Genomic DNA, 22,329 nt, shown 5'->3' with positions numbered 1-22,329 from the left:
CGCGGCTCCGTGCCCGTGTGCTTCCCGGACTGAAGCGTGTGGCGAACTGGCCAAACCCTAAAAACTAAACTCCCGCATCTGAAACCCGCCAAAGAAGAGAAGCACCAATCAGATACGAGCGTCGTGGTGTGTGATCTTTATATACAGACCCGCGAGGCCTCTCCCACGAGCAGCAGAGTGGCGCAGCGGAAGCGTGCTGGGCCCATAACCCAGAGGTCGATGGATCGAAACCATCCTCTGCTATGGATTTGCTTTTTTTTCACTGAGCTCCGCAGACATTTACCCCGAGCCTCGTGGACGCGGCGGAACAAACTGCTGAAAACACGATCGAACTTTTTCCATATCAGGCTGAACAAACCGGCAAATGTTCGCCCGAATGTGTAACTGCACTAAAAGATGAGACGTGGCGCCCCCTGTCGGAGGTGGGGGGTTAATGCCGCTGGAGGTGTTGAAGACCTGAGGAGCCAACCCGCCTGACCGGGGCATCAAAACACCAACAAGCCTCCATCCATCAGACGCTTAGAGAAGCTCAGGAGGAGCTGCTCTGTGTCTCTGTGGATCCAGAGAAAGCATAAGAAAGGACAGCTGGAAGGTGGAGGTCAACCATCCACAGGCAGGTGAAGAAGGGAGTGCAGGCAGGGTGGAGACCAGTGTCAGCCATGAATGGTTTGCAGACGGTGGAGGTCAGCATGTGCAGGGGGAGACTGGATTTATTAGACAAAGGATGATGAAGATGGAGAAGAGGAGGGCCTCGGAGGAGGCTCATGGATGTGGTGAAGGAGGACGTGCAGAGGGTTGGAGTGACTGAGGAGGGGGTGGAGGCCAGTGGTGGAGATGGACATTTTTCTAATGTCTGTAAATAAATGAAGGAAACCTCAGCATCTTTCATCCCAGCTGGAACGTACCAAGTGTCACTTATGGGGAGGGCCGATGGAGATGATGAACCATGAGTCGGCCTTGTTTCTGTAAGCTGATCAGTTTTGTCATCAGTGTGTCTCACAGCTGATCAGCTGTATCGATCCTTCCACGAGACAGAAATGTCCCAGTGACGGAGGCGGTGAAGTTGCATTTAAAAAAATGTGTTTGTCCTTCGCTTAAGAAAGGGAATTGTGTGTGTGTGTGTGTGTGTGTGTGTGTGTGGTGGGGGGGTGACCCGGTGAGCCCGGGATCCTCGGCGGGTCTGCAGCCTGCAGCTGGCCGGGGATGAGCGCTGACAGGCGGACTGAGCTGCACCCAAAGCCGCCTGCCCGCCTCCTCTCCCGGCCTCCAGCCTCCGCAGGCATTCGGTGAACTTTAATTTTTGCGCACTTGCTTTCTTCCGTTTTTCCATGTCATTTCCTGTGATAAAAAATGGTGGTCACAGCTCGGGGGAGGCGACTGAGTCGGTGCAAAAATTAACGCCAAACTTGTGATCTGCGGGCAGCGGCGGAGCCAGCGGACGGGGGAGGGGGCAGAGAGCGCGGTTCATCCCGGGGAGAGGCTCCCAGTCCCCGCTGCGTGTCTGCACGAAGGTGGGTCCGTGTCGGTGGCCACTGTGGCCAGTGAAAATGGCTTCCGAAAACTGCAGGCAGATTGCCAGCTGCCTGCAGATTGAAGCGGAGAAAGCGTGGCGCAGATCCGAGCCCGAACGCGCTGGGTTACCGCAGACCTGCGCAAAGTTAAAGGCAACTTTAGTCTGCGGCGTTCACGTGTCCATGGACCTCGCAGCGTACGTTCAGAGTTTCTTTGTCGGAGCTTCGTGAAGCCACGGAGGGGCAGATCCGTCCGAGACCCACACACTGATCCCCGGCATCTGTCCCTGTTCGATGCCGTAGGTCAATACTTGATCACACCCACAGCTGCTTTGTATTTCAGTCAGATAATCCCGTGTTCTTATCACGCAGGTGATTGACTGTTATCTTTCCAGGTAGAGTGTGGCTGTAGCAGGGTTATTATGGGATGCATGAAGCAGCAGCAGGACCCTTCAGAGTGTTTACTGCAGGCTCTGCAGCTTTGCATGATTCACTGTTCAGAATAATCCTTCTTTTTATGTTACACTGGCCCTGCTCCTGTATTCTCTGACAGAACGCTTTCGTCTGATTGGCCAGTTTCTGTAAGCTTCTGTTTGTTTTGTGACAGTATAACCGGGATGTGTAGGTGCATCAGCAGCGCTCAGGCTAAAAAATAAATCAGCCGCTGGGTCGGAGATGTTGGGAAAATTTGCTGAAAATCATTATTGGGTTCCATGTTTGAACAATACCGTTACATAGAGAATATTCCCAGCAGTCCACATATGCAAACGTCTTTCAGGTTAGTCTTGAGAAGTCAAGCACACCCAGTTTTTTCTTTTTTTAAATTTATTCTCAAAAATGCACATTTTCCCCTGAGCTTTACCCCAGTCACCAGGACGATGCCTCAGAGGTCAAGTCTGAGGCACACGCTGTTCGTCCAGCTTAAGTTTCTGCTTTTTTCTCTTATTATTAGAAAACGATTCCAGGAAATGAGCTTTTGTTTTGGTATGAAACGAACATTTGGATCCAGAATGATTCCCGCGCTCGATGACGGAGCGGCGGCGCGTGGGACTCCCGCAGCACTTTGATGACACGTAGCTGGTGTGGAGAAATGTGAACGATACAAAGAAACGCTTAAACCACGTTTCAGTCTGAGAGCTCATACCTGTGACCTTCACCTGTCCCCGATTCTGAAAAACGGAGCTTCAGTTTGTGAAGAGAAACACGAGTACGAATATCTGATAAACTGAACGTGCTGCGGGAGCAACGAGCGCCTCCTGTGACGCTCTAACGACTGTGTTTATTTTCCACAGACGGGTGTGAAGTGGACGACGGACCGGATTTCACCATCATGGTTCCACCATGAGCGAGAACTCGCTGGACCTCTGGTGTAAGCTTCACGTCTGCTCCCTGATTTGTCCCTAGAGCTTGATGTGGCTGATTGAATAATGAATATTTGAATGTTTCCGTGCTCGCGCTCTGAGCCCTAACATGTCGTCATTATCACGCTGACACGTGGAGCTGCTCGTGCGTTTCCTGCACACGTGTATTTGTTCAGTGGTCTGATTCTATCAGAACATGTTAGAAAAGCCTCTGATTGTGCTGCCAGCCACAAACGTTTTACCTCAAACACTCAAAGATGTGGTAAAAACTTTCTGTCCTCTCGTGACGGACGTGAGTGTCAGGATCATTTTGGGCTTTCAATCATTTCTTTGAACAGTTTCTTTGGATTGTACAGCTTTAAAGACTTTAAAGAACAAGTTTCTCTGGTCCAAAGTTCACGTATAGGCTCAAATATATATACAGACCCTATGTAATGTTTGGTCATTTAGCAAGTTGCGATCAGACACCTTCAGCAGTCTTCTGACGTAATCCTGTCTGGATAAAACAGCCCAGAGCGTGATGCTGCCACCGCCATGCGTCACAGCTGCAGTGTTCTCAGGGTTGAAAGCCTCACCTTTGCTCCTCCAATCAGCTCCATCTTTGTCTCGTCTGACCATCAAACTTTTCTCCAGACGCCGTTTGGCTCGTCCATGTGGGCAGATTTCAGTTGAGCTCGTTGATTTTGGAGCAGGAGCTTCTTTCTTGGTCCATGGAGATGTGAGACTGGCTTCACTGTGGAAGGGACACTGGTGTTCCAGCAGATTCCAGTCCACAGCAGGCTTGATCCTGGGTGTTCCTGAACATCCTAACAGTTTCCTGTCATCTGAGGGCGACAGTCTGGGTCTCTCCCAGACCTCAGTGGAGACAGATCTGAGTCACTTGTGTGATTTTGAACCTTGTTCAGAAACGGCTCAGAGAAACGTGTAAACCAACAGTTCTGCTTTTAGATCTTCACTGAGACGTCTCGATGCGCGCTCAGTCATCCGGGTAAGGAAATCCCAAAAGGCTGATCCTGTTCATCTGGACGTTTTCAGTGGGAGAAACGTTTCGTCATCATCAGGCGACTGCAGGTCTCCACCCTTATAAACAGAACATGTGCATAATAGCTGACACCAGCACCACTGACGAACAGCGTGCTGTCAGGTCGGTTTCATGACCTACGTCCAGATGAACAGAATCAACTTTCTGGGACTTCACTGAGTTTGTTGGATTTTCCCTTTGTCTGCACCTGATTTGATGATGTCATTATTTGCACTCTGGTTCAACAACATCTGAATCTCAGGATTGTCTTCTCAAATCTTCCTAAAGTAATAATCTGTTATTAAAGAAGAAGATTTGGAGATAACCTTTATCTGCTGGGTTTGTCCTTCAGTCTGTGAGGAGTGTCAGGACTATTTCCAGAAGGAGTGTCCGTCTCACGGGCCCCCACTGTTCGTCCGGGACACGCACGCAGCCCCGGGGACGGCCAACAGGGCGGCGCTCACGGTCCCATCGGGTTTAGAGGTGTTCAGCGAGGGAGACGAGGTAGATGTTCGCTGCGTGGACGCGATCTACCCGAAGGGGGCGCTGTTTGGGCCGTATGAGGGAGAGCTGGTGTCCAAGGACAGATCCTCAGGATTCTTTTCATGGATCGTAAGCTCGCCACAGACACCAGTGTACAACCAGTATACAACCAGTATACAACTACTTTCCTTTTGTTCCGGGACGTCTGAATCTGTTTGCTTTCCCGTTTTCAGATTGTTGATGTGCACAACACTTACCAGTCCATCGATGGCAGCGATGAGACCAAAGCCAACTGGATGAGGTGAACTTTAGTCTGAGGTTAACGTCATCCATCACCGCCGGCGTTTGTTTCAGTTGTACCGACGGGTTCTCTTCTACTGAGCCAACAACCTTTCATACATCTCTTTTTTTCTCTTTAATTTCATTTTAAATTTGGATGCTTGGCAACACATTCATCACCTCATTAAAACCACAATACCACAGTAAATCTGATTTGCAGGAGTTACTGAGTTACATCTCAGAGGTCAGACTGATCCATGACGGTCTGTCCTGGAGAAACGACCCTCGGCTTTTCTGTCTCTGACCAGGTACGTGCGGACCTCGTTGGAGGAGAGCGACAGGAACCTCACGGCGTTTCAGCACGGTAAAAACATCTACTTCAGAGTCTGCCGGGCGCTGGCGGCCGGAGAGAAGCTGAGGGTCTGGTACAGCGACGATTACATCAGACGACTTCACTGCGTTTCTCAGCAGAGCATCGACCGCAACCTGGACACAGGTGAGGAGGCAGTCGGGTGAAATATTAGAGCAGGTAACAGGAGACGCAGTCACTGAAAATATATCATGAGTTTTAAAATCTCTTCATACAATTTGGAATTTGGATGAAATCTCCCTTTTGTGCATCATCTATATGTCCCCTCTGTAATATTCTGGATATTTGTAATTAGAGACATTTCTTATATTTTGTAAACTTTGTAATATGTTGCATTATTTAATTAGTTCAGTCTGTTACTGTTGTCGTCTTGGAGCGACTGTGACCCACATAGACTCCTCAGGGATTATTCAGATGTCCTGCTCTTGGCTCTCCAGCAGGCGGCGCTGTTTCGCTGTTGCTCTCCTGGGTGCTAGAGTCTTTCTGTGGATCACTTTGTCACCTGTAGAGCACTTTGAACCCACTTTTAGGGGCTTTAAATACCTCAAAAACGGTTTTCTTTCAGGTCCTGGGAAAGACTTCAAGTCCCCGTGCCTGCAGTCAGCTCTGCAGGGCAAACTGAGCAAACAGCCGAGCGAAGAGTCCGACGGTCAGCCTCCGGCCAAGAGAAAGAAGATCGACCTCATCTTCAAACACGTCCTAGAAGCTTCTTTGGAGGACTCTGGTAAATTCAGGTTCCGGTCTGGCCAAACCAGCGAGTATAAAGTACCAGCCCTGGTTTCGGGGTTTGATTCCTCTGAGAGCGGCTTTGGCGTTCCCAACCTGAAGGTGGAAGAGAAGGAGGAGGAGAACCAGAGCACAGAGAAACCCTCCACCTCCTTCTGCCCCAACTGTGTGAAGCTGAAGAGGAGGATCCTGGAACTGGAGGAGGAGCTGTCCCGTCTCCGAGGAGAACAGGGAGACGCTGCTGCTCCGGCGACGTCCGAACAGACTCAACGTGATCAGGCCCCGCCGCACCCCGAGCAAGGCCCCATCGAGGATTTTCAAGGTATGTGAGAGAGCAGGAGGGCAGATGTTCTCTGCAGCGCAGCGGCGTTACCGCTCTGCAGTGTGGCTGTGTTTGACGTGCAGAGTCTAGCAGGCGTGTTTGTTTCGATCACCATCTGAAGCCACATTCACACAAAAAAGACTCTGAAGGTTCGTTTGGCTGTTTGTTTCCACCACAGTCCCACAAAGATTAGTCACATTAGTTAATACCTGCAGACTTTTGCACACATCAGCCACTTTATTAGGAACACCTTGCAAGTAAAATGCAGTCTAATACAGATCAGTACATCCCGCCCACTGACCTCAGTAATGCATTTAAGTGTACCTAATAAAGTGTCTGGTGAGTGTGAATGAGAGAAAACTCAACCGATGAGCGATGTGTGTCGCTGCAGGAGCCCCCCTGAAGTCCGCCCAAGTTCACCACTGAGAGGAGGAAAAGCTCTCTGTCGGGACAGAAAGTTTTCTAGACCGGGCCGCGAGAGTTGATGCTCGGGTGTGAAATTCACGGTTTTCAGGTTTTTATCGTTATTTTCTTTTAATCGTTTTTATTGTTAACTCGCTTTCCCTGGGTCTTTCCCGTGGGTTATGAATAAATCTTTTTTTGGTACTGGTACTGCTTTTATTTTATTGTATTTATCCGCGACACCTTAAAGGCCAGTCCGTGAAAATATTGTCGGGCATAAACCGGTCCGTGGCGCAGAAAGGGTTGGGGACCTTTGTTCTAGACGGTTCTTGGTTCAGTTCAGTGATTTCATGCAGATTGTGATGCCAGACAGTTTATTCAAACGTGCCAGCACTGCTGCTAGCTGCTGCAGTTTGTCAGCACATTGCGTGGTCGTCACCAGCGATGGGCAGTAACGCGTTCCTTGTAACTGCAGAGAGAGTATGAGCGTGCAGCGTTTAACGTGATGGGAAACTCACAGAGAAACTCGCGGATTCTTCCACTGACCGCGGCACACCTGCACCAGGGTAAACCTCCGCCTACCCCACTCCTGCTTTACAGGTGAAAATAGAGCAACAGGACCGCTGAGTCTTTGATTTTATTTATTTTCTGCTGTGTTTTACTTGCATCTATTTGAAAGACTGAGTGTAAACACAAAAAATATTTTATTTTATGTGCTGGAATGTGCAGAAAATAGGTTTCAATGTTAAACTAATTTATTCAAGTCAGAGAATGTTGCAGATAATTAAATGTTTGCTTGATGCATAAAGTTAAAAGATTAAAACTAATAAAACAAGTTTTAAAAAGAGACTTTTCCATCTGATTACATTTATATGATGGATTATGCAGAAAAAGTAGAATTGGGCTGAAAGATCTATTTATCACCTCTTCAGCTTGTAAATCGTGTTTTTAAAATGTAACTAAGTAACTAATTACTTTTGAAAATAAGTAATCAGTAAAGTAACGGGATTACTTTTGTGGGGAAGTAATCAGTAATTAGTTACTGATTACTTTTTTCAAGTAACTTGACCAGCACTGGTCGTCACAGACCGCTAGCTCAGCTGATGGTCGGTGCCGAGGCCGCCGCCTCTGTCTTCTGTCAGAAATGTGAATGAACACACAGCCGAGTGCCGTCCTGAGGAGCTGGCTGTCCTGTGAGCTGTGGAGTGGTTCTACTATGACGATCATGACAGCAAAGATATCTGCCAAACGCGAGGAGTGCTCTAAGCACGTGTGAATCCTGTCTAATGGTTGTGGAGCGCTCACGTTGATGCTCCCCACTGTGTTTACAGCAGAGCAGTTGAGATGAGCTGTGCAGCCCCAGAAATCTGCTCAGCTGCTTGATAAAGTCATTCACTCTGCATGATATTAGACATTTGATGTGACTTTAATGCTGGTTACTCTCAGAAGTTGAATAAGTTTCTCTTTGCAGGGATGGAGCCCTTGACACCCACTCAGGTGGTTCTGGACGAAGACGAGCAGGACGTGGACTCTGCCGATGAGTCCATCGCTGCAGATCTTGTGATATCTCCCGAGGACTCGTCGAAGCTTTCCTCCGCAGGAGGCAGACGGATTCGACGCTTCAAGCAGGAGTGGCTGAAAAAGTTCTGGTTCCTCCGTTACTCGCCAACCCTGAATGAGATGTGGTGCCACGTGTGCCGCCAGTACACCGTCCAGTCATCCCGCACCTCAGCTTTCATTATCGGCTCCAAGCAATTCAAGATCCACACCATCAAGCTGCACAGCCAGAGCAACCTCCACAAGAAGTGTCTGCAGCTGTACAAGCTGCGCATGCATCCGGAAAAGACCGAGGAAATGTGCAAGAACATGATGCTTCTCTTCAACGCAGCGTACCACCTGGCCCTAGAAGGGCGGCCCTTCTCCGACCTCCGTTCATTGGCAGAGCTCCTGAAGAAGTGCGAGCTCAAAGTGGTAGATCAGTATATGAATGAAGGCGACTGTCAGATCCTAATCCACCACATCGCCCGGGCTGTGAAGGAGGATCTCGCAGAGAAGATGCGTCTGTCTCCCTTCCTGAGCGTCATAATGGACGCCCAAAACGATGACCTTTTCTCCGACATGGTGGCGGTCTACGTCCAGTTCGTTACCAACGAGGGCTCCCCAAACACAGAGTTCCTGTCCTTGCAAAGACTGACCGTGGCCAATGTGGATGGGTATCTCCAGGTCATGGATCGTGCCTTTGGTGTCCTAGGCCTCCGGTTTCAGGACTTGCTGGTGGTCGGTTTGGGGGTGGACGGCACCAACATCTCTTCAGGAATGAGAGCAAACCTTTATATAGCTGTCCAAAAAACCTTTCCCTGGATCCTCTGTCTTCCCATCATGATCCATCGACCACATCTGGAAGTTCTGGATGCCATCAGTGGAAAGGAGCTCTCCTGCCTGGAGGACCTGGAAAACAACCTCAAACAGCTTCTCAGTTTTTACCGCTACTCCCCTCGCATGATGGCCGAACTGCGATCCACTGCGCCAACACTGTCAGAGGAGACGGAGTTCCTAGGAGACATCAGAGCCATACGCTGGATCATAGGAGAGCCCAACGTCCTTAATGCGCTCATCAAGGATTACCTGGAGGTCGTTGCACACCTTAAGGAGATCAGTAGCCAGACACAGAGGGCTGACGCTGCGGCCATCGCGCTCACCCTCCTCCAGTTCCTCATGGACTATCAGTCAGTGAAGCTCATCTACTTCCTGCTCGACATCATAGCTATCCTGTCACGATTGGCCTTCACCTTTCAGGGAGAGTACCTGCTGGTGTCGCAGGTGGAAGCCAAGATAGAGGAGGCCATTCAGGAGATAGGCCAGTTGGTGGACTGCCCCGGAGAATATCTGCAGGAGTTTGAGGAAAATTTCAGAGAAAGTTTTAACGGAGTTGCCTTGAAGAACCTGCGCGTTGCAGAGTCCAAGTTTCAGTCCATCAGAGAAAAGATCTGCAACAGGAGCCAAAGCATCCTGTCTCAGAGGTTGGACCTGCAGAGCTGCTCATTTGCCAAAGCCTGCAAGGTGCTGGACCTGTCCACCTGGCCCAGCAACCACGAGGACCTGCAAGCCTACGGGGACGAGGAAATCAAGATTATATTCAACCACCTGGAATCGATTCCCACCGCAGCCCAGGAGGTCTCCCAGACGGAGGCCAGAGGCAGCCTGGTGGTGGAGTGGAAGGATCTGAAAGCGGACTACTACAGTATGAACGGTTTTAAAGAGGTGATCGGCCACATCTGCAGGTACAAGCAACGCTTCCCGCTGCTGAACCGCATCGTGCAGGTCGTCAGGGTCCTGCCCAGCTCCACGGCCTGCTGCGATAAGGGCCGAGGGTCTCTGCAGAAAATGTGCAAGAACAACCGCTCCCGGCTGACCCTGGAACAGATGAACGATCTGCTGACTGTGGCTGTTAATGGACCGCCCATCGCAAACTTTGACGGGAAGCGAGCATTGGACAGCTGGTTCGAGGAAAAGTCCGGCAGCAGCTACTCGCTCTCGGCTGAGGTGTTGAACAGGATGTCGGCGGCTGATCAGAAATGCGTGCTGCACAGCGTTGACGTCAACGCAGAATTCTACCCTGATGTGTAACATGCAGATCCTGTGCTGCTGAAAGATGTGGTGTGCAGCCAAACAAGGGTAGACGCTGAATTCAGAAAAGCCGTGACGTCACAATTACTGCCACCAAATTCAGCTGGAAGAACAAAAGCAGCCAATCGGTGTGAAGAGGCAGAAAATCAAACATCCCAAAAATTCCACTAAAAACTCAAGAAAACCCAAACGAGCCATGTGAGCGCGTCTTGACCTTCAGTGGGCTTTGGCTCGTTCAGTCATCAGGTTCTGGGAACACTTTCTGCACGGCCACCAAAATGTTTGTTGTGAAATTTTAGCTTCATATATCAAAAATGTTTCAACATATAGGATTTTAAAAATGGCTCTGTAGACTTACTTCCAGCAGCTTTTATCTTTTTTTGCAGTTTGAAATCTGAGGCCATGTTTGAATATGAGTATCTCCAAAACTGTTAAATGTTAAACATACAAGTAGTGGGACTCTCCAACATTTGCTCTCAGAGGTGAAACGTCTGGAAACCTGGAGGCCAGTCGCTTTTCTTTGCGAGCTCCTTAGACGACCGTGACCTGGTGAGAACCTTCACAGACATAATGATATAAAACTTTTCATATGAGAAATAAACTTAGCAAAGCAATTAAGACTTGTGAAAAGGGGATTTCTAGCTCATTTCCCATGATTGGCAGTCGGATACAAGACAAACATGACCTCATAGTGGGTGAAAATAAATATTTAACATATTAAGCTAAAGTTTCACAGCAATCCTTTTACATGTCCAAACTTTTGATCGTGAGACCTTTGGACAAATCGAAGGTGGTCGAGCCGAGAGCCCACGGCGACTGAGATAGACTGAAGAAGCGTTTCTCCACAGAGCTTCAGCCTGCAGTCTGCTCGTTCTGCTCGTGAATGTGCGAAAGCTCATCATCAGCTGCATTTAAAGGAGCTACAGAAACACACATTATGAAGATGAAGGCCTCTGCAGACCAGAGAAAATGTCACATGACCTTTTAACATCCACCAGCTCAACTGGAAATCTTACTAAGACGAACTCCGAGTCAGACTCTCTGTAAAAGGCCTGATCTGACTGCTATGGTATTCTGGTCTCTGTGTGAATGGGTTGCAACCTAATCTCGACCCAAGTGAACAAAAATGACCGCAAAGTGCTTCAAAACGTCCCAAATCGATGCAAAACGACGTCCAAAAGGCTCCGAGAGACCCACGACCTCCACGGAGACACAGACTCACCACCAAGAAACAAACGTCCACAGGGAGGTGGCGAAACAAGAAGCACAAAAACAAGCGACGGAAGACGAGCTGAGCGTGTGCCGTTGTGTTGCTTTCACGTGTCCGTGCTCGGCTGGGAGCCTCCCGCTCCAAGCTGCGCTTGTTCCATGTGATAATGAAGCGCTTGTTGCCACGATAACAGACAGTTTCACATCGGGAACAATCGTTGCTCTCTGCTTTAGCTCATCTGCCAGCAGCTTATTCAGTGTTGTGCCTGACAGGAATGAAAAGCTGGAGTGTGAGGATGTATAAAGGCTTTATATTTCTATTAGAAATGCCCTGCTGCACACGGTCTATACTGTGGTGACTGTACATACTGTAAATGCTGCCGAGCCTGTTTTTAAAGGACAGTGTTTTTCTCTTGAATTGGATGATTGTGCCAAAATGATCGAATGCGAAGAAAAAGGTGCTATCCTGCGACGCCACGCTGTACTTTTGCCATATTTGTTCAGTCTTTAGTGCAGCCAATGATCTATTTTATGTTCCTGATGCCATTTTCCACTGATGTTCTGCAGGAGCAGTTCAGCTTCGGCCAAAGCTTCAGAGGCGTTGTAACAGCTGCATGATCGACTGCTGCTTTCAGCTCCTTCCTAAGCCTGTGTTTTATAATTATTATAAAGGTTTTTTTGCTCATGTTTAATGCAGAAATAAATATGCCATGATGGGAATGATCAGCCTGACTTTATTTTTTATATTTGTCTGAATTTAAATTCATATTTTTGAGAAATTTGTCATTTTTAAAAATTATTTTGCTTCATAAATATGAGCAGCTGATCTTCAGTCCTCCATAGTTTGAGTAGTTTTTCTCAGACTGTAGTTAAAAGATGGATGCAGCTGTTAGTTCTACAGAGAAGCCAACAGGGGGCGACTCTTGTGGTCTGATTGTATAGAATTATATTTGATATATATTTTCATGAATATTGTTCATATTTTCATACAATATTAGTTACACCATTTAAAAAATGTTTTTCGTAAATTTTTCAGAAAACATTTAATTACATATTCTGATAATTCATGAATTTGAGATTTAAGCAGATGACCCCGCCCCTCTCTGGTTCTGCCGGAGGTTTCTTCCTGTTTTTCCTTCACACTGTCGTCAAAACGCTGGCTCATTATTATTGTAGGGTCTTTACCTGAGAATATAAAATGCTTGTGATTTGGTGCAATACAAATAAAATTGAATGAATTAATATTTTTGGTCATATAATTGGTCAATAACAGTCAGCTTTATCTTTTAGTAATTAAAATAAATAAATCTTTGGACATGTTTTTCTGATCTGTGTAAGAATGTTATTTGAATATTTGAGGGGAAATTTATTACTATTCATTAAATGTTTATTTTCACCAGTAAAATTTTAAAAATAATTTTTTTTATTTAATTCTTTTTTCTGTGTTTTTCTAATATTTTCTAAATTACAAAGCGAGTTAGTAAATTACTTTATTGCAAATTATTATTTAATGCTCGCAGTTGCAGTTGCAATCTGAGTTAAATACTCATCTACGGAGCCCCGCAAGGGACAGTGGAGGAAAAAAGATGAAGATGAGTCATCTTCATCTTTTTTCCTCCACCGTCCCTTGCGGGGCTCCGTACTCATCTTATACTTCATAATAACATTTAATTAGCAGACGTTGGGTCTTATTGATCCTGGGATGTTACTTTTGCACATGGACGATGTTATACATTATTCGGTGTATTAGATGCTTCTTTTTAATACTCAGCTTCCAGCTTTTAAAACAATGTTCCTAATACTGTAGGTGATTATTATTGTTTGGATGAACTGATCAGATGATGGCGTTAGCTGAAGTTTTCCGTAATTAGTTTAAAATAAATATTTATAAACTAGTAAAAAGAGCAAATGAAGCAAAGACGACGCATCTTCTTTATTTGTTTGTTTAAAGCCACAAAAATAAGAAAAACCTTTTTCAGTGTTGTAATTACCCGGAACTGCATTTCCCATAATGCCGCGGGGCTGTGAACCGTTAGGAGGACTGACTGCACAATGATGTCATTTTACTCGCTGACGACCGTTATACTGCGGACAGATCTGCGTCGCGAGCGCTCGGCTAATTATCGTGTGCGCACTCAGACAACTGCCACTACGTCACTGCAAGCTGCTGAAACGTCATCGGGATCTACAGGTGAGCATTTTACGTGAACTCAGTGTGTGAGTCTCCGTGTTTACATATCTTTGTGGGGACCAAACATTGGAAGTTTATGGGGACCAACAGTTCCGTCCCCACGAGCCGTCTTTCACACTCAAACTGCAGTTTCAGTGTCAGGGTCAGAGTTCAAGCTGAGGGCCAGGCACTGGTTTTGGATGGTTGGGCAATCAGCTAGGGAAGGGTTATGTCAAAAAGATGTCGTCACTAAGATATGAAAATGTGTGTGTGCGCGTGGGTGCGTGCGTGTGTGTGTTTTCCGGTTTGTCGGTGAGCCACAGCTCACCTCTGCTTCCTGCACTCAGCTGCGGCAGTTGAATAAAATAAAAATACAAGTGAATTGCACATTTCAAGTATTGAGTCTATTGCACTGTTGACTATTTACAAAAGTATTGCACAAGGTATTGCACAGTGAGGTGCAGAGGCACTACAGCTTAGTTGTTCCCCCCTCCTTTGTCCTCCTGTTTCCCCTCCCTCTCCCCTCCAGAGAGGAGTTAAACAGTCTGATGGCGTGTGGGACAAAGGAGTTTTTAAGTCTGTTAGTTCTTGTCTTGGGGAGAAGCAACCTGTCACTGAACAGACTCTTCTGGTTGTTTATGGCCGTGTGCAGAGGATGCCCAGCATTGTTCATAATGTCCAGCAGTTTCTTTAGTGTCCTTTTCTCTGCCACTGTCACCAGAGTGTCCAGCTTCATGCCGACCACAGAGCTAGCCTTCCTGATCAGTTTCTCCAGCCTGCATGAGTCCTTCTTTGCTGTGCTGCTCCCCCAGCACACCACAGCATAGAAAAGTACTCCAGCAACCACCGACTGGTAAAACATCCTCAGGAGCTTCCTGCAGATGTTAAAAGACCTCAGCCTCCTGAGGAAGTACAGTCGGCTTTGGGCTTTTTTATACAGGTGCTCTGTGTTGCATGACCAGTCCAGTTTATTGTCCACCCACAGCCCGAGGTACTTGTACTTGTTGACCACCTCCACCTCCTCCCCCTCTATCTGAACCGGCAGTGGACCTTCTCTGGACCTCCCGAAGTCCACAACCAGTTCCTTAGTCTTTGAGGTGTTGAGTTGGTTTGTGTGACTCCATGCGACAAAGTTCCTCACCAGACTTCTGTACTCCTCTTCCTGATCATCCCAGATACACCCCATGATGGCCGTGTCATCTGCAAACTTCTGAATGTGGCATAATTCAGAGTTGTAGCAGAAGTCAGAGGTGTACAGGGTGAAGAGAAGAGGGGACAGCACAGTTCCCTGTGGTGCTCCTGTGCTGCTGACCACTGTGTCAGACGTGATGTCCTTCAGCCTGACGTACTGTGGTCTGTCGGTGAGGTAGTCGGAGATCCAAGCCACCAGGCAGGGGTCCACCTCCATCCTGTTCAGTTTTTCCTGAAGCAGACGGGACTGGATGGTATTAAAGGCACTCCTGAAGCATGACTTCTAAATAAAAGCCAACTTCCAGTAAATTAAGAGCACATTCACAAATATCAGTTAGTCTTGTTTGAACACTCTAATGCTGGATACAAATGACATACCCTACTATTCTAGTAGCAACATGTCAATATTAAAGCCATCTCCTTTTGGATTTCAAAGTAAAAGCCCTCTGAATGTTTATTTTTGAACTACTCTTTCAATTAATTCAGAATGGAAAATTCACGTTTCCACAGACTAGTCGCAGTCTATATTGACATTATACAACCCCATAGTGATACCATGTCAATCCGGTTGTTCAGTGATGACACGACGAATCCTACTTCCGGGTCTAAAGTAGTCTGCGTTTAATATGGCTTTTGTGTTGTTAACATGTTTATGTATTTTCTTCTATTTGATCTCAAAAAGCTCCTAAAACAGTCAGTGATCCCTGTTGACCTCCCTCGGCTTTTATTACCGCTAATCATTTATTTAAGCTCAGTTTTTAAAACCTTAGGATGTAACTACAGCCCAGCCCATGCAGCAGTATATGAATGACTAACCTCGTATTGTGGATGGATTATCTCAGTTGTTCTCCTGGCTGAAGTTTGGTCCTTTTACAGCATCCTGCCATGCGATTACATTTGTTCCTGACCACCGAGAACACTCACGGTAACTTTTATCGAGTGGAAAAAAAGTTAGCTTGTTTATATTATGCTAACATAGCTGTGTCGCTAGCGATCACGTAGCACATCATTATATACCAGCTAGCCCAACTTCAGTAACCCTACAAACATCACTGCTGTTTAGTTTTCTGTCTTCATTTATGTTGGAAGTGATAACAGAGCTGTACGTTTTAATTTGTTTCCAAAACCCCGCAGTCAGGACATGCTATATTGTATTTAGATAGAAGCTAGCGAGCTAACTCCCTGCTAACGTCTAACTCCGTTAAATGTCATAAATTCCGTTTTCATGGATGCCTGGATGTTAAACTCAATTGTTACACCTGGTAGAGCAGAACGCTGATCATTTTATTAAAGATGAAAGACTTTAGACAGTTTTTAACTCTCAGTAATGCCACAGTGATCGTTTGATATATGGACCTGCAGCGGAGTTTAGACCCAGACACGGCTAGTGACGTCAGACTGAACAACCGGATATCAATCATTCTTATTTTGCCTTTCAAAATAAGAGCCCTTTCAAATTGCCCACACGGGAAATAATCTTTCAATGAATTCTGATTTCTCTAAAAAGACAAATTCTTGTTTACACTGCATAATTTCCATCTGGGTCAAGAGTAAGCAAACCCACAGTGATACCATATCAATATCAAATCAGTCAGATTTTGCCTTTCAAAATAAAAGCCTTTTCAAATTGCCCATTTAAGACCTAACTGTCATGGTCCTGAGTCTGCCGACTCAGTGTTTTGTTTCTTTATGCTTTTGTTTATTCTGATTATGTACTCCGTTATGATTTGCCATTTGTTAGGTTTCCCTGGTCCCACTTCTGTGGCGTCACACTGTCTGCTTGTGAATCTGTCTGTTTAGTTCAGTGTCTTGTCTGGTTCTCTGTGTCTGAGCTTCCTGTTTTATTCTGAAGGTCCCCGTCTCATGTGAGTGTGTTCAGTTTCCGTTTCCTCCGTCCCGTCAGCGCTGACTTCTTCCAGCTGTGTTGCCCTCCTGTCTCTCATCCCCTGATCACTGCTGTGTGTATTTAAGCCCTGTGTGTTCTCCTGCCTGTTGCCGGTTCGTCTGTGTTTCACGGTGTCCTGTTCCTCGTCTGCGGCTCTCCGGTATCATCTCAGGTTTGTTATTTAGTTTATCCAGTTTAGGTTTCTTTAGTTCCCTCTCATCCCTCGCTGCCTGTTTGCCACTACACCACCCTGTAAATAAACATCACTCGAATCATCATTCATCACCTGCATTTTGGGGCCTCCTTTCCTCCAACACCACACGGCTCGCCTCGGCAGCTTTGACACTAACTTTCAGTGATTTCAGAATGCTCTAAAAATGAAAATTGGTGTTTCCACAGGGTAATTCCACTTTAGATCAACAGTATCCAACCCCACAGTGACACCATGTCAATATCAAGTTAGTCTGATGTTGCTTTCCAAAATAAAAGCCTTTTCAAATTGCCCATATATGACTTACTCTTTTAATGATTTCAAAATGCTCTTAAATTGAAATTTGCTGTTTCCACAGGATGAATCCATGTTAGATCAACAGTATCCAACCCGACAGTAAAACCATGTAAATTTCAAGTTGCTCTGATTTTGCCTTTCAAATTAATGGCCCGTCGAATTTGCCCATATGTGATATAGTCTTTCAATTATTTCAGAATGTTTTAAAAATAAATTGCTGTTTCCACGGGATAATTTCCCTCTAGATCAACAGTGTACACTATCACGGGGATATCAAGTCAATTTCAAGTCGCCTTGATTTTGCCTTTCAAAGTAATGGCCCGTTGAAATTGCCCATGTATGACCCACTCTTTCACTGACTTCAGAATCCCATTAAAAGCAAAGTTAAGCATCTTTGTTCTCTGTGAAAGAAAAAAACTACAGAGACTTCCATCTTTAATATACAGCACCCAGCAGGAGGTGAAGGGTCAGAGCACTGAGTTTCTGTCCTGGATTTTTTGGATTATTTCTCCGTCTCCTGGAAACAGAGAAAGCAGCTTTCCTGCCGAGCTGTCCGGCCGCTCCCGGGCGGGCAGGAAGCGACCGGACGCTGCCAGCGCTTCCACGTCAGAGGAGCCAGAGCCGCTGCTGTCAGCCAGTCAGAGAGCGACTGGACGCCGGCTCACTGTGACGTCTTTGTCAGCGAATGAAGCGCGCTTTGTCTGCAGCTGCTGACATCACCTGCAGTCAGACACCAGAGGGGAGCTAAATGTAGACTGTACTTAAACGATGGACGCCTGACACCACTGCAGGTATTTATTACACAGATTCTGACGCAGAGTCCTGGGAGCGCCGCTTTTCTTCAGCTGCAGCTCAATGCATGACTCCAACCTCTGCTGGAAACAGCGGCGCGGACGCTATCGTGTAAGGCAGCTCGGGAGGGTTGGGGGTCGTGGCACACGGCGCGGCACCGCTCTTAGAGGGGCGACTGTGCGACGTCCAGCTGCCGCCTGAAGCTGCACACACGCCTTTGTCCAAACACTCGTTTTGACTGAAGCCACTCGAAGCTGCCAGCCGAGGATTGGTGTGAGGAGGACTAAAGATGGACACCCACACCATAATGGAGCCTCTGTGTGTCCCCAGGCCCAGCCAACAGGACGCTCTCTGTTCTGTGAAGTAACGATTGAGCACATAAACTGATCACACTCCTGTGACCTCTGACCCCTTTAAGGCTGTCAAACAGGTCAGAAACCGGACTTTCTGTCTAAGGTAACCTGTGTAAAAGTGGCAGCCATGTTTCTTTTACGTCTATTGTGACGTCAGAACGGCGCACAGGAACTTTGGGTCCTTTCACTTATTTCCTGCTTTTCTGCAGTGAAACGGATGCAGACCTGGATGCTGGACGCTGCAGCCCGGCCACGTCTTTAGAAACAAAACCAGATCACATGATCCTTCACCGCTTTTCTTCTTCTTTTTAGATTATTTCATCTCAGTCAAAAATCTACTTATTCATTTACCATTTCTTCCTGTGGAGAGCCTCTTCTGGCTTCACATCCCATCGCTTCCTTTCTTGCAGGTTTCTCTCTCTCCTCATCATCACTGCTTTCACAGAGAGGAAGGGGGCGGGGCTGAGTGCAGGCAGCACACGCTGCTGGTTCCCAACGACTCTGATTTACAAACGCACACCTTCTATACATTTAAGTCATTATTATATTGAATAAACTCATTTTTCTGTTTGCACGTCGACATCAGTAAACGAGGCGCGGTGTGCAGTTCGTCCCCATGTTAACCCGATTCTTTTGTCCCCGTGACAGAACAGAGGAAACCGACTCTTAGTGTTAAAACATTTATATTTCTTTGTCTTCAATCATCTTCCGGAGAGACCCCTGCACAGCTCAAACGCCAGCTCCAACATTTTTAGCTCCACGTGTCTTATATGATGTTATTTCTGTACTTCAGACGTCACAGTTTCAAACGTTGCTTATATTGTGTCTTATCTGTTAATACACCTGTGCACTAAGACTTCCTGTTCTTCCGTCTGCTGAGCACCTTGTGAGTCAACAGTGGCCTTGCTCTACAAGCCGTCATTATTAAAGTACATAAAACAATCTGATAGGAAAATAAGGATACTGAGGATATTGATTTCATGACAGGCCTCAGTCTTATTGGTGGACGTCTCCCGCTGAGTCCAAACCGTCGTTAAAGAGGGTCAAACACGGATTGGCTCCCTCACATGTGCTTCCTGAGCTCGATCTCTCTCCGCTTGTAGCTCGTTCTTTGCTTCCACACTTTTTAAAAGCTGTCCTGCGTCGGGGTGCTCGCAGGGTTGAAAAGTGGCCTTGTGTTAAAGGTTGGGATGCGGTGACTCGGTCGGCGCGAGCCTCTGGTGCCTCCGAGGCGTCTGCAGCTACAAACAGACTCGCATGCCAAACCAACACCGCTTCCTCCCACGGCCCGGCGGGGAGGACGGGCTGTAGACGGAGTGACTGCGGCTCACACGGGGATCCATTTGAATCATCGTCTCACTTCCTGCTTGCTGACTGGACACGCGAAGGTCGTGTAATTTGAAGCCGTCCTCTCCTGCAGCATCCTGACTCTGTACAGAGGGAGCACTGCGACCTGACATCATCAGGGTGAAGCTTTCAGGTCACACTCGTTACCTTTGACCTTTGTGCTTTCTACTTTTGCTTTCAGTGTGACTCAGTTCAGGCACGATAGGTGCTTCACAGGGTTCAGGGGAAGATGATGAGCCGTCCGGGTGTGGCACGTCCACCGAGCGCAGAGCTTCAGCAGAGGAGGACGTTTCAGACACATCTGTGGATGAAATAAAAGCAGAAGGAGCGCCTGTGGTGCTCTCAGATGTTTGCAGGTTATAACACAGGAGTAATTTAGATTTCACTGGGGGGACGGCGTACACACATCCATGATGAGACTCAGAGGGAGGCGGAGGCTGGAGGCTGTCGGAGGGGGGGAGGCAGACAGCGAGTCTTTGTGGTCCGCTGGACAAAGAGTGTTTCTCAGTTTGGGTTGGCGGAGGAACAGATCGGACTCGGGCGCCGCTTTGACTTCAGCTCTGCTTCTCGTTTGCAGGGAGAAGACGACATGAAGCTGCTGCTGCTGCTGCTCTGCTTCGGGACGCTTCGCGTGGGTGAGTCCGAGTTCCTCCTCGCCGTAAACCAGCCAGAAGGATTCATAGCGGTTAGAAAGAGTGTGAAGCCACGATCGCTGTAAGACACCTGCTGATCCATTCAGAGGCTGACGGTCACCTCCCAGATCACTTCCTGCTGTAAACGATTAAAGTAAAAACTCTGGGGCTGAATTCTGCTTTTCCATGTTTCAAATATTTTTTCTTTAACTAGATTTAATCGTTTTTACCAGAGGAGAAAAAGTCAGTACTGGACCTGAGTATGAATGAAGTGAATCTGCCGGTGTTGATCCTGCTCTCATGTGGAGGATAATTCCAAATGTTCTGCTGAGAATATCAGTGATTCAAGAAAGCTTTGTTGTCATTCTCATGTTTACATGAGGTGAGACGAAGCTACGTACCCACGGTCCCGGTTTCCCATTAAAGCAACAGAAATAATGAAATAATACAAACAAGTGAAGTGCAACAACCTGGGAAACTGTGGAGCAGGTATACAAGTGTAGACTGGATATATGTGATATATATATGAGTACAGCTTCAGCGTTTTCTTTAAATAATAAAGGGGGACACGTAAAGGTGTCAGAAACACTGCTGTGTTCGATCATTATGGACAAAGCTCTGATAGGCCGACAGCGTGAGCTGGGATCACGTCAGCCTGCGACCGTGTCGCTCACAGGACGAGCGCTGCCTCAATAAATGGTTTTCTTTATAAGTCAGAAACGCTGTGCGCCCGGCTGCAGGGTCGGGAGTGTTTCAGTGTTGTGTATCTGTGTATGCAGATCACATCTGTCCTGCACGTCATCAGGGCGTCGAGGCTGCTTTTGGTTTTAAATTGTTTTATTTGTTCAGTTTTGTGAGTCTGGAATGAGTAAAGGTCGATTTTAAGGACATTTCGGCTCTGAGAGCTCAGACTCGTGGATTCAGGTACTAGGTGGCGGTGCTCTGCCCGTCGTGGTGCTACCACACCTCCACATAAGCAGGTCAGTAGATCGCTTCGCCATCGCTGTCAGAGGTGGCACAGACTCCACAACACTATAAACTCTTAACCATAAAAACACACTGACTCGACCTTTCTCTCACACTTGTGTCCAAACACACTTCTAGGCGCCGCCCCCTGCTGGACATTAGAAGTAATGCAGGCTTCACTTGTCAGCCCTAGAAGCTTTGTCCATCTTTATATACAGTCTGTGGGATTTTCTCTTTGGAAGATGTTTTAGGGGATTTCAGTCAAATGATGATTTGTGTATTTATTCAATATATTTCATATATAATTAATGAATTGGTGAATAAATAGGTAGTAAGAACATGAAAACCTGACGTGTTGTTTCCAAAACGATAAATCTCGCTCCTCCTTCTCCTCGTTCTCCTTCAGGTTCTGGGCTTCGCTGCTATAAGTGCCAGGATTACACCGGACGCTGCCAGGACGTCCAGGAGTGCACGTATGAGGACTCGTGCATCTCTCTGAGTGAGAGAGGTCAGTTTAACCCAGAGTTGACCACTTCCTGTTAGCTTCGTGGTTCAGAGACTGGCCAGATTAGCTCAGAGCTATGACTCCTGTGTTATTAGTGCTGAGTCGGCTCATTTTACTTTGATGCTAAATCTTAAAAATGAAGGACGCACTTTTCTTTTTCAGCTCCACTCAGAATTTTCTCTGTCAGCCAATCAGATATCTGTGCGTGTGTTTGGTTTTCCAGGTGGGAAGACCATCCGTCAGTGCATCAGGTACACGGACTGCGATAACTCCCGCCTCAGCCAGATGTTCCCGGCCATCTCCGCCTTCACGTACCGATGCTGCAGCAGCAACCTGTGCAACTCTGGCACCGCTTGCACCGCGGTCACGCCCCTGGTGGCTCTGCTGGGGTCTCTGCTGAGTGTCTGGTGGTGCTGGATGTGAAGCAGCATGTCAGTGTTTCAGCCACAGATTGTATAAAGTCGATGGATGTCTGAACAGCTAAAGTCCTTCAACCTGCTCTTTCTAATGACCAGCAGGGGGCGCCTCCTCTGGTCCGGAGAAAATGAGCGTCCTGCTCAGCCGATCTCAGCTCAGTAAACTCGCTAATGGTCTCTGTCGCAGGCTCAGGTCTAAAACTTTCTAAAATAAAACACGAACTTGGTCCTGTTAGAGTCGCAGAGGAGCAGG

General features: G+C 47.1%; 2 protein-coding genes across 5 annotated transcripts; both read left to right on the top strand.

Annotated features, from left to right (window-relative positions):
• Nucleotides 1–306: 306 nt before the first annotated feature.
• On the top strand, nucleotides 307–12,621 carry prdm11 (PR domain containing 11). Of its 2 annotated transcripts, none has more exons than XM_085465020.1 (7): nucleotides 307–965; nucleotides 2,804–2,880; nucleotides 4,246–4,505; nucleotides 4,610–4,677; nucleotides 4,964–5,151; nucleotides 5,591–6,073; nucleotides 7,947–12,621. In XM_085465020.1, exons 2-7 carry the CDS (start codon nucleotides 2,853–2,855, stop codon nucleotides 10,100–10,102), a joined length of 3,183 nt encoding a protein of 1,060 aa, XP_085321146.1. In that variant the 5' UTR covers nucleotides 307–965; nucleotides 2,804–2,852; the 3' UTR covers nucleotides 10,103–12,621. The 2 variants fall into 2 exon arrangements, with proteins under 2 accessions (XP_085321146.1, XP_085321145.1); XM_085465019.1 differs by lacking the exon at nucleotides 307–965 and adding an exon at nucleotides 981–1,511.
• A 744-nt stretch (nucleotides 12,622–13,365) lies between these two features.
• cd59b (CD59 molecule (CD59 blood group) b) lies at nucleotides 13,366–22,329 on the top strand. 3 transcript variants are annotated; one of them, XM_085465017.1, is made up of 5 exons: nucleotides 13,366–13,502; nucleotides 16,525–16,729; nucleotides 20,135–20,192; nucleotides 21,562–21,663; nucleotides 21,884–22,329. In XM_085465017.1, exons 3-5 carry the CDS (start codon nucleotides 20,147–20,149, stop codon nucleotides 22,081–22,083), a joined length of 348 nt encoding a protein of 115 aa, XP_085321143.1. In that variant the 5' UTR covers nucleotides 13,366–13,502; nucleotides 16,525–16,729; nucleotides 20,135–20,146; the 3' UTR covers nucleotides 22,084–22,329. The 3 variants fall into 3 exon arrangements, with proteins under 3 accessions (XP_085321143.1, XP_085321142.1, XP_085321141.1); XM_085465016.1 differs by lacking the exon at nucleotides 16,525–16,729; XM_085465015.1 differs by lacking the exons at nucleotides 13,366–13,502; nucleotides 16,525–16,729 and having other exon boundaries at nucleotides 20,012–20,192.

The sequence above is a fragment of the Copadichromis virginalis genome, linkage group LG7, assembly GCF_057382275.1.
Source record: "Copadichromis virginalis isolate Kocher_CV1m ecotype Utaka linkage group LG7, C_Virginalis_male_GT1.1, whole genome shotgun sequence".
NCBI classification, from domain to species: Eukaryota; Metazoa; Chordata; class Actinopteri; order Cichliformes; family Cichlidae; genus Copadichromis; species Copadichromis virginalis.
Note: the sequence above shows the minus strand (reverse complement) of the source record. Positions and strands in the feature narration are given on the sequence as shown.

Coding starts and splice junctions, on each gene's coding strand:
- cd59b (XM_085465016.1), top strand. CDS start 20,147: ATGAAGCTGCTGCTGCTGCTGCTCTGCTTCGGGACGCTTCGCGTGG. Junction 20,193..21,561: donor CTTCGGGACGCTTCGCGTGG/GTGAGTCCGAGT, acceptor GTTCTCCTTCAG/GTTCTGGGCTTCGCTGCTAT. Junction 21,664..21,883: donor CATCTCTCTGAGTGAGAGAG/GTCAGTTTAACC, acceptor TTGGTTTTCCAG/GTGGGAAGACCATCCGTCAG.
- prdm11 (XM_085465020.1), top strand. CDS start 2,853: ATGAGCGAGAACTCGCTGGACCTCTGGT. Junction 2,881..4,245: donor GAACTCGCTGGACCTCTGGT/GTAAGCTTCACG, acceptor TTTGTCCTTCAG/TCTGTGAGGAGTGTCAGGAC. Junction 4,506..4,609: donor CAGGATTCTTTTCATGGATC/GTAAGCTCGCCA, acceptor TCCCGTTTTCAG/ATTGTTGATGTGCACAACAC.